At 35.4% G+C, this 12189-nt stretch overlaps 1 protein-coding gene across 1 annotated transcript; it reads left to right on the top strand.

Annotated features, from left to right (window-relative positions):
* Positions 1 to 8234: 8234 nt before the first annotated feature.
* On the top strand, positions 8235 to 11760 carry myf6 (myogenic factor 6). Its single transcript, XM_007232806.4, has 4 exons — positions 8235 to 8425; positions 9814 to 10193; positions 10889 to 10979; positions 11384 to 11760. The coding sequence occupies exons 1-4, from the start codon at positions 8281 to 8283 to the stop codon at positions 11494 to 11496; spliced, it is 729 nt and encodes a 242-aa protein (XP_007232868.2). The 5' UTR covers positions 8235 to 8280; the 3' UTR covers positions 11497 to 11760.
* The last annotated feature ends 429 nt before the right edge of the window (positions 11761 to 12189 follow it).

Here is a 12189-nt window from a genome sequence, read left to right as displayed (position 1 = left end):
GTAGATTTGAGGAAGGTACTGGGATTGACCTTGGGGGTCACGCTGCTGAGTGTGAACAGGGTTCAGAGTTCAGGTTCTCTCAAAGCCTGTTTATTAAGCGTGTAAACGAGCAAAACGCCATCAATCTGAAAGATGTCATTCATTCACACTCACTGAGTTTGGAACACTGTATTAAGTCCTTTTCTCATAATTGATCTTGATCATAGATTCTGTATAAACATGCATAGTGGTGTAAAAACGTACTTTCCCCGTACAGATTATTAAACAAACTTAAATATCAGAAAAAAAATTAAATGAGTTTTAAATGATAATTTTATTTATTAAAGAAAAATATAATTAAAGAAAGTGTTTGCCCCTAAACCTAATAACTTTTGCTACCCTTGGCGGCGACAACTGCAATCAAGCTTAACCAATAACTGGCAATGAGTGTTTCACATGGTCCTTTTGGAATAGATTCTGTTGGCTGACCACTATGAAGGTTCACCAGTGTTCCATGTTTTCTTCATTTGTGAATATTAGATCTCACTGTGGTCCACTGGAGTCCCAAAACCTCAAAAATTAATCTGTAACCTTTTCCAGACTGATAGATGATCAATGACTTTGTTTTCTGATCTGTTTTTTTTTTATTTCTTCATAATGTGTTGCTTTTTGAGATCTTTTATCTGCTTCATGTTGTCAGACAGGTTATATTGAAGTGATTTCTTGATTGTACAGGTCTTGCAGTAATTAGACCTGTTTGTGGGTAGTGAAACTGAACTCAGCTTTCCAAAAAGTCCACTTCACTGAATACTTAATAGAATGAGGCATAATGAATCATCACACAGTGGAAACACAGTGTATTGTGGTTAGACCAATCAGTATTCCTGAACTAGAAATGGATGCTGTGAGCTCTGGACAAAAGACAAAAATGAAGAGGCAGGACCTGTCATGGTATGAGGGAATGTCAGTATACTTCTGTGATGCCGTTTTAGTGGAGAAATTATATTGATATCTTATAAATCTCAAATGCTGCATGTCCACATTTTTTACAGGGATGTTCATGCATTTTTCAACAAGACAATGGTGAACCACAAGCTGCACACAAGTAAAAGTACTGGATTGACCTGCTTGCAGTCCTGACCTGTCTCCAGTAGACATTAACATGCTAGAAAAACCCTGTACTGTTACTCCTTAAGAGGTGTTTGTAGGAAGAATGGGACAAAATGTATTTTTAGTGTTGTGAATAGGAATTGCAACATTACGTGGGAAAGAAAGTGGTAAATGCTTTCCGTCCAAACTTTGTTTGGAATGTGCAGCAGGTCTGAATTTAAGAACGGACGTAATTAATTAATGAAAGTTGAAGCAGATAAAACATGAAATCATACTATATGCAATCAAATAACAATCAAAGTTATATGTATAATAATATAGGAAACTATGTGTTGATTTTATTTCTTTTTAAGTTATTTTAACACTGTCCTAAGCTTTTGGAAGGGCCCCTAAGAAAGAGAAAGTGAGAGAAATAGAGAGAGAGAGAGAAAGAAAGAGAGAGAGGATGGAAAAGTGGGCTGCTGACCTCTCTGTAGATTCCTCGTAAATTTCCACATTAGTGTGAGTGTGTGTTGCCCTTGCCGTGGTATTGTTGTGTATATTTATAACTCCATGTAATCTCCAGTGTAAGGGGGCGGAGGGGGCGTGGCCAAGCAGAGCACTAGCGCTTAGCTAATGAACTGAGTTACATAAACTCAGGTCAGCAGGAGGGTAATCTTTCCACCACTGACCACAATCAGATCCCTCCTCTGACCACCGGTCACTGAAGAGAAACCCACCGTCTCTGATTTCTCTACACTGGTGGTGAATTGAAGAAGGCGTGTGTCACATGACTGAACACCAATATAGTCAATACTTTATTTACTGTCTAAATCCTGCAGTGACCCTACTCCAGTCTTCTGAGTTTATACAGAAGGATGATGATGATGATGATGATGATGATGATGATGATAATGATGATGGTTAAATTGTTGGACATCTTAACTAATACAGTTCTCTATAGGGACTGTTTTTGCCAAACAACACTCTGCATATTTAATACATATCCCACCAATTTTAATGACGTATGTTGTTATAAAACATGTTTTAGAGCTGAAACCTTCTCAAAATTCTTCTATTGAAACTTTGGCCAGTTTCAGTCTTTTACATCGTCCTCATCTAGCTTGAATTTTTAGTTTTGAATGTTTCATTTGGGTGGTGGGAGGTGTTACTGTGTGTTGTGCTGGAGTCTAATACAGCAGTGCTGCTGAAGTTTTTAAACACTGTATTACTGTTCACTCTATTGCACCATGTTCCAAATTATTATACAAGTAATATTTTTCTCTCGATTTTCCTTAATGCAATGCAAATGTCATGACCGGTTAAGTATAAATTCAATTGTATTAAACTTAGTTTCCAGTAATAACAGTAATTGTTTTTTTACATAAAAAATGCACTGTTCCGCATTATTAAGCAGGCCACAGGTTTCAAGCTATATGGGAAGAAAACTGATGTCTCTTCTGAAAAGTCTTAAAAACGCAATGCCTTGGACAAGGTATGACAACATTAAATATTTCACGAAAACTTAAGTGTGATCATCGTACTGTGAAGAGATTTGTGACTGATTCAGGGCAGACGGGTTTGACCAGATTAAGGCAAAATTAGGAAAATTTCTGTTGGAAAAATAATTGGATTAAGAGAGCAGCTGCTAAAATGCCATTACAAACCAGCAAACAGGTATTTGAAGCTGCTGTTGCCTCTGGAGTCCCGTAAACCTCAAGGTGTAGGATCCTTCAATGGCTTGCTGTGGTGCATAAGCCTACTAATCGACCACCCCTAACCAGAGCTCACAAGCAGAAACAATTGCAGACATACATGAAAACTAATTTCCAAACAATCTTGTTTACTTATGAATGCTGTGCAACTCTGCATGGTCCAGATGGATGGAGTAGTGGATGGTTGGTAGATGGCCACTATGTCCCAACAAGGTTGTGACATCAGGAAAGAGGGGGCGGAGTCATGTTTAGGGCCGAAATCATGGGGTCAATGCACCATCTAATGCTGCAAAGAATACCTCTTTGTCATTGGCTGCTATAGGCATAAAAGTAGAGAAACTCATGGTGTGACCACCATTCTCCCCTGACCTTAACCCTATAGAGAACCTTTGGGAGGCTATTCTGACATCCTGCAAAGTATTGTGCAGGTGATATTAAAGAAGGGTTCCTATGTTAACATGTAACTTTGCCTGTTAAGAAGTTTTTATTTAAAATAGCTTTTGATTTTATTAATTATGACACTGAATGCTGCAAATGAAAAAAAATAGCATTTGCAGATTTAGGAAAATCTGAAAAAAATTCACTTACATAATAAATTGGAACACGGTGTACTAAATGTACATTTATTTTCTATATTTTTTATTTGATTTCTGAATGTTACAGTGGAACTCATGCTACAGGCTGAGCAACATTGAAGCTCACCAGACAGAACTGGACAGGATATTGCAAAATACTGAATCTCCTCCCCCCAGACACGTGATCCATTACCGGAGATCCCCATTTCAACTATTGCCAGGGCCTGAACTTAAAGAGCAGAAAACATGTCAGCAGGAACATCACATGACAGTAAACAAACAGAGCAATTTCACTGAAGAGCATTTCACAACTACATGTGCAACATGCGCAACATACAGTGTTTACACCACTTGGCCTGTTTATGATTAATAAACATGATTATTATTATTATTATTATTATTATTATTATTAATTTTTACTGATACAGTGCAAGTTTATCTTCAATCTTGGAATTGATTTATTTTTGTACATCAGTATTTTACTGAGTTGATTCAGCGTTATGGTTTCATATGAATGTTCGAATTAGACTTCATTAAATATTTAAATGAATACTGAAGTCATGCAGACTATAAATAAATACAAAAGCAATCATGTAGTAACTTAAAAGTGTTTAACAAACCAAAACACTCACAATAGAGCATTTAGGTGATATTATCTGGGGTGCTGTTAACTTGTGGTTTCTGAGGCTGGTAACTCTGATGAACCTATCCTGTGCAACAGAGGGAACTCTTGCTCTTCCTTTCCTGGGATGGTGCTGATCAGGGCCAGTTTCATCATAACGATTTTGATCGTCTCTGCGACTGCACTTGAAGCAAAGTTCTAAAAAATTTTCAGCTTAAATAATCTTCATTTTTTAAAATATATATATTTTTTACTTGATTGAGTAGTTCTATAATATGTATTAGAACATTACTCAAATAGAGCTATTCACTGTTTACTGACTCTACCTTTTCACCACACAACTGACTGAGAAAATGCCAAGATGTGCAAAGCTGTCCTCTAAGCAAGAAGTGCTACTTTGAAGAATCTAAAATATAAAATATATTGTGGTTTAACATTTTTTAAATAAATAATTCCATATGATTTTCTTCATAGTTTTGAAGAAAATATTGAAAAAACACAGATTTTTAGGTGTGTCCAAACATTTGACTGGTACTGTATATCTTGTTTGTATTCTTTTCTGATTGCCTGTACCTTTAAATGAATGTCAATTCAATGTTACAATTTAAACATTAACCAATGCCTATTAGGCAATATTGAATAAAGGTTGTTTTATGGTTGTTTTTCTATCATCAACATTAAAATATGTATGCAACCAAAGAATTAACTTTTAATCAATGGATGATAAAAACATTCAGGCTAAAACAGTTAAATAAAGCACTGTCCTTTATGTAGAAGTTTGCATATCATATGCTTTATCATACTGTAACTTTTTTTATATCAATCTTACTGTAATATATACTCATATTGTAAAATATACTCATATTTTGTTTTAATTAAAAAAATCATAAGTGATTTTTATCTGTTTATACAACTGTTAGTTCGAACCTCACAATCTGATTGGTTGAGAAGTGTTCTAGCCATTCTGATGTTTGTGATAACAGCACAGCCTTCTCAAACTAAGTCTGTATCACCCCGTTCCGAGTAACGGCATATATACACACAGGACATTTTTTAATCATCACCTCCACCAGCAGCAGCAGCAGCATCATTATCTTAGCACAGGCTAGCACCCAGCCAAGGCACGCTTCCCCACAGCCCACAGTTCGGGCTCACCTTTGTGGAAAAAAGAAAAAGAAAATCCATCAGTCACCTCGGCCGCAGTCTAACCAGCCAGGCTAGGCTAAGCTAATGCTAAGCTAAAGCAAGCTATGGTAATCTAAGCACAGTCCTTCAGGCACAGCTAGCCTGCTGGCTAGCTAAACAACAACACCCAGCAAACAGGCAGAAATGCTCACAAACACGCAGCTTTCACATGAAGACGACTCCACGGAGTCAACCCCCTTTACCCCCAATTTTGATTTCAAGCTAATGTATAAACCATACACTGTTTTTTTGTTACAGTTTACTTGTTGTGGAACTACTTTTGGTGGAAGGCACAGTCCGTATTAAAGCATATTCATTATAATTTTTAAGGGTCTTTTATTTTCTTGATTCATTTTGTTAAAAAAAACTGTTCAAAATCAATAGAACACAAGAGGGAATGTGTTTCTTGTGAATAACATAACGACTGTGATGATCTACATCAGTCGCCTTCTGCTCTTGCCTACAACCAACTCACAACTAACAGTTATTCACAAAAACATTCTATTGCTTAATAATGTTCTATTGCTTAAATAATGATTTTTTTTATTTTGCTATTAAAATAAAACAAAAAATACAAATTTGAGTCTGTCTTTTGTAGACCAACAGTAAATATTTTTATTTTTAAAATGTAATTTTAGAGTAGAGTATTATTTTTTAGTAAATTAAACAAAAATGTGTATTTTTGCAAATGGTACATTTTCCATTATTTACAACTCAGATACTAGTTTTTATATCATGCAGACCTAATCTTTATATCCTCCATAATTTAGGAAAAGTGGAAAGTGTTAAAAGTGGAGTCAAAAGCTTTATTTTGTTCTGCTTATGAGAGTAGAGTTTATAAATGAACTGTAATTTGGTGTTTATGGCTCCCTGCTGTGTTTCTGTTGTACTGCTCTGTTAGCTATATGGCTAATGCTAGCTACACTGCTGTGGGAGAGAGAAATGCTGGAGAGGAAAAAACTTCCTTAGCTGGTAACAAATCATTACCAAAATAAACTATCTGTACAGTATTTATAAAAGATTTTGTTATCTGGTGACATTTAGTTGATACTGTGAACAGTTTGGTGTAGAAGAAACATTACTGAGTAAAGTGTTTGTGTGTGTGTTTGTGTGTGAAACTGGTTATATTGCTTATGTAGCTTTAGCTCTGTTTGATGAAACTCAACTCATTTTAATCTTGCTTTACAAAATATAAAAGGTTTACAAAAAAACACGTATGCATTTGTACTAAAATGCCAAAAACCATGGGATGCCAGTTTGTAATAAGAAGTATGAATAAGTGATTTTTTTATTTGTTCCAGCATAACCACAATCAAACACTGATTCTGCAAATGTATCATGTATATTTGAATAAACTTAACTTTTCCATTTTTATCTATGCTACACACTGCACACTTTATCTATCTACGGACACACTATAACACTATTTTATTAGTTCTACCCTATTTTGCACTATCTATCTATCTATCTATCTATCTATCTATCTATCTATCTATCTATCTATCTATCTATCTATCTATCTATCTATCTATCTATCTATCTATCTATCTATCTATCTATCTATCTATCTATCTATCTATCTATCTACCCCTTGTATTGTGTATATTGATCCGGTAGCGATTAGCAGCAGGCTGTAGTTAAGCTATTTCTACTCTTAGTGTTTTTAACAGGTCTTTACTCTGTTCTATTTCTGAGCAGGTATGCCTAAACAAAACACTGGCCTCAGTTCTCTTCAACATGGGTATTTACCAGCTTTTCAACAACAAGTATGACTTTACTTTAAAGTATTTTTAACAGCTATAAACCACTGCTGAAAATCCACTGTGAATTATTTAGCATTTACTACAAGTTATTCAGTTTCTACTGTGGAATTACTCTGTGTCTTTTGCAAATTGCGCTTTCACTATGAATTATTCTGTATTCAGTCTGTAAGTTACTAGGTTTTCCTACAAACGGCTCTGTATCCACTATGACTTATTTAAAATAATGAAAATAATATCAATAATAATATATATTATGATTTAGTATCCACTGTCACTTTTCTAATATCCACTATGATTTGTTCAGTACATACTTTGCAGGTTTCAGTTTCCATTTTAAACTACTCAGTATGAATATTTAAAATAAATATCTAAAAAAGTAAATGTTTGTTTAGTATCCCTTATAGATGATTCAGTTAGTATTATTAATTATTCAGTATCTGTAATGAATAAATCAGTATCCACTATGTATTGTTTAGTTTCCACTCTCAATTATTTAGTACCCACCATGCCTTTCAGTATTAATTATTATTTAGTAACTGCTATGCGTTATTCAGTTTTCACTAGTAATTATGAATATACTGTGAATTATTCAAAATCTAGTGCTTTTGAAGTTAATAAGTTAAGTGCTTTTGAAAAACAATTAAAGGAGCTGTATCATTAGTTTGTGTTTAAATTTAAACTTGTAGTAAATGTCAGTGTCACAATTTGTACAATTTTAACAATAACAAACAGTGTTTTTTAACTACAAGTGTGACTTTACTTTAAAGTATTTTAAACAACTATAAACCACTGCTGAATTATTCAGTATCTGTTGTAAATAAATCAGTATCCACTATGTATTGTTTATTATCCACTCTCAATTATTTAGTACCCACCATGCATTTCAGTATTAATTATTATGTACTAACTGCTATAGATTTTTAATTTTCTCTATTAATTTTGAATATACTATGAATTATTCAATATCCATTATGAGGATTCCCACATGGCCTGCACACTGGACGGCTATACACTGGTCAGTCGTGCAGTCTGAGATAACAGCAGTGGTATATAAAGTGAATGTTGGATGGTGGAGCCGATATTTACAGCAGCTGTCAGAAGTCTGAGGTGACGTTTCAGCTTTCATCGAGAGGCGTGAAGGCGTATGTATTTTTTCACAGATCCGCTGCTGTAGCTGCTAGTAAAGACCCATTGAACAGTGTGTGATGCTCTGCGACAGCTAGCCGAGCGGGTCGAGTTTCAGATGCTATATTTAAGTGGGTAACTTGTGTCACTGCGCTATTTAAATACCAAAGACAAAGTCTTACTAACTCTCAGTCAGCGGGACAGTTCAGAGCCCAGCCAAGCCCAACATGATGGACCTGTTTGAGACCAGCACTTATTTCTTTAATGATCTGCGCTACATAGAGGCGGACCAGAACTCACTGCAGAACCTGGATATAGCAGAAGTGTCTCCACTGTACCAAAGCAGCGAGAGCCCATTGTCTCCTGCCAGAGGTAGGGAGCAACTGGTCCCAGTTAGGACTGTACTTCGCTTAGTGCTTTAGTAAAACGTACTGTAACTTTAATTAACTCACTATTACTATACCTGTATCTAAACTAATATGGTTATATTTAAAGAGGTATATCATTATTTTGTGTTTAATTTGAAACCTGTAGTGCATGTCAGTGTCACAATTTTAGCCATTTTGTCTGTTTTGAACATAAGTAAAATTGTTAAAAATGAGTTACAAATGTTTAATTTAACACCAACAAACCAACAAGTATATTTCTAATCAAGATGTTCCTCAACTAAATTCTAGTTATTAACAATATAGAGCTTGATTCTCTTCTCTGGGTTTGATGGTGTTATGTTGGTTCAGCTCCTGGAGTACTTTACTGTAGATCACTCCTCTTACTCTGGAGCAAATGTGTTTTGTTTGACACCAAAGGAGAGAGAAGAAGTAATCAGATAAGCATACACACTTCACATTAACATACTAAAAGTCTCCACCTCGCACCATAATTCTTCATCAAACACCATTATTCTCCACCAAACGCCATCATTCTCCATCATTCTTAAATGAACATACACCATCATTTTTCCTTAAACACCATCATTGTCCAATAATCACCATCATTCTCTATCAAACACCATCATTCTTCAATTAACAATCATTCTCCACCAAACACCATCATTCTCAACAAAAAACACTCTCATTCTTTAATGAACATACACCATCATTCTTCCTCAAACACCATTATTGTCCAATAATCACCATCATTCTCCATAAAACACCATCATTCTCCATAAAACACCATCATTCTCCATCACAGGTACACCGCTGACATAATGAACCTAGACAACAGTCAATCGTCAGACGTCCACCCCTGCTCATTAAACACACACACAGACGTGCTGCAGAGCACAAACGCAACTTTTAACTCAACAATAAAGAATAAAATAGCATTGCTGTTTTGTTAAATAAGCTGCTGGTGCACCTTCACAGTGTGAACACGCAGGCCAGTACCCTCTATTGAGATGCACAAAGAGCTGCACTGATAAGATACAAACGTACCAAAGTCAGAACACGTCTGGCTCTTAAAGAATGCCAAGTGACACACTGATTTATTGGTTTATTTCACATTCCGGCCAAAATACACCCATGAATAATTAAGAGAATTAGTAGATGCCTTTTGCGTGCTGACAAAACCAAAAACACACTGACACTGCCTAAATCAAGCTGCATGATCCGCAATTAAATGGTGATAAAATAGGGCCCAATAATTCTCCACCAGAGAGCATTATATTCAAGTTCCAAATTTGTTACTAGGTTATTACTTAGTTTTTTTTTTACTATTTTACTGAAAATTGAAATATTTGTTTGCCCATCTCTGTTTTTTAGGCCAAGATCCCATTCCCAGTGAGCCGGGCTGTGATAGCAGCGGAGAAGAGCATGTTCCCGCCCCTCCTGGTCTCCAAGCACACTGTGAAGGCCACTGCCTGATCTGGGCCTGTAAAATCTGCAAAAGAAAGTGCGCCCCTAATGACCGGAGAAAGGCTGCCACGCTACGGGAGCGACGGCGGCTCAAAAAAATTAACGAAGCTTTTGAGGCTCTGAAGAAGAAAACTGTTCCAAATCCCAACCAGCGGCTGCCCAAGGTGGAGATCTTACGCAGTGCTATTAACTACATTGAGAAGCTTCAGGACCTGCTGCACAGCCTGGACGAGCAGGACAAACTGTCCGACAGGACCACTTACAGCTACAGTGGCAAAGATCACAATGTAAGAACCTGAGGAGCTGAGAAGATCCATCATAACATATTCAGTATTAACTACATATTGCTATTATTGAATGAATTATTTAGTATTTATCATGAATTACTCAGTATGAATTACTGCATTCAGTATGTTCAATAAATTATTTAGTATCTACTATCAATTACTCACTATGAACATTTTAGTACTTTTACTATGAATTAGTACTATGAATAATTCAGTACACAATACTTACTGTCTATAAATCATTTAGTATGTACTGCATATCCACGAATTACTCATTACTCACTAACCATTATTTGTTATTCTATATAAATTATTTACAATATACTGCATATCCATCAGTATGAATTACTCATTACTCACTATCCATTATTTATTATTCAGTATGAATTATTTACAATGTACTGCATATCCGTCAGTATGAATTACTCATTACTCACTATCCATTATTAATTATTCAATTTGAATTATTTAGTATGTACTGCATATTCATCAGTATGAATTACTCATTACTTACTATCCATTATTTATAATTATTCAGTATCTACTATTAAGTACTCAGTATTGGTTACGTAGCATCTACTATGATTTACTCAGTATAAATTATTCTGTATAATTTAAGTACAATACGTATGACACAGAGCAGTAATCATTTGAACTTAATGGATATATGATGAGGTGTTATCATGTGTCTGTAGGTTAACGGTGGATATCAGTGGAAGAAATCGTGTCAGAGCTGGCAGGAAAATGTGGATCATTCCAACGACAGTCCATCTCATCCTAGAGAAGGTGTGTAGAATATGCTTTCAGTATCCACCATGATTTATACTGTGATTGCTATGTATTATACAGTATCTACTTATTACAGCATCTATTTATTACAGTATCTACTTATTACAGTATCTACTGATAGTTATTTATTATCTTCATAAGAAATACTTGTTTATTATGTAATACTATTACTAGGAATTACTTTTACCAATTATTTACTATTAACTTTTAATGAATATTTAATTATTCAGAATCTACAGTGTCTTCTATGAATTACTTTGCATCTACTGTGGATTATATAGTATTTATTATTAACTATGTAGTAAATCAAATGCATCTATTATGTGTTATTCTAATAAGAATAAAAAATGATTCTGCTGTCCGGTCGCTGAACCTGACGTGTGGAATATTCTGGTATTTAGAGTGTCCCGTGGAGTCGTCAGCGTCCAGCCTGCGACACCTGTCTTCCATCGTTAACAGCATTTCCACAGAGGACACTAAAGCGCCCTGTCCCGAGGAGAGCGCAGAGAAATGAAGAGCGATAAACCAGAAGAAATCCCACAATTCCACAGTTCTGTCGCATCTCAGTTCTGCTGTTTTATATTCATATTTATGTACATTTATTTGTGAATTTAAGGCCAGTATACTGTAGAACTGCACGTGATTCCAACTTTCTAACAGTCATAATAATCGACAGAGTGATTCCGGGCAATTCTTTATAATGTGTACATAGATTTTAATATTTATTATTACTTATTAACTTATTTTGTATTTATGAATAAAAGAGAATGGAAACACATTTAGTGTAAGAGCAGTCCATTACACACTAAAAAAAGACCACTAAAAAATAAATACAAATAACTATTGTAAATTCATTACAGTAAACTTGGGGAATGTGAGATAATACATACCTGTCAAGTCTCCCGTTTTGGCAGGGAAACTACCGTATTTTACCCCTCTTTCCCGCTGTCCTCCCGTATTAGTATTTTCCCGTAAATTTCGTGTATTATAAAAAAAATAAAAAAACGTATTAATGAGAGGTTATTAAATCTCATAAGGCCAATCATGGTGCCAGTTGAAGGAGAAAGTCCCGCCTTTCAGGAGAAATCAGCTTGCTGGTTTTGCGGAGCGCAGAGGAGGGTCAGTGTGGGGAAGCCCTGCCCCCCTCCTCATTGTTCAGGCAGCGAGTCGGAGCAGCTGACGTTAAAACAGATCTGGATATACAGCG

Source organism: Astyanax mexicanus, chromosome 2 (genome assembly GCF_023375975.1).
Source record: "Astyanax mexicanus isolate ESR-SI-001 chromosome 2, AstMex3_surface, whole genome shotgun sequence".
Classification (NCBI taxonomy): domain Eukaryota; kingdom Metazoa; phylum Chordata; class Actinopteri; order Characiformes; family Acestrorhamphidae; genus Astyanax; species Astyanax mexicanus.
The sequence above is the reverse complement of the archived record's forward strand: the minus strand, read 5'-3'. Positions and strand labels throughout refer to the sequence as shown.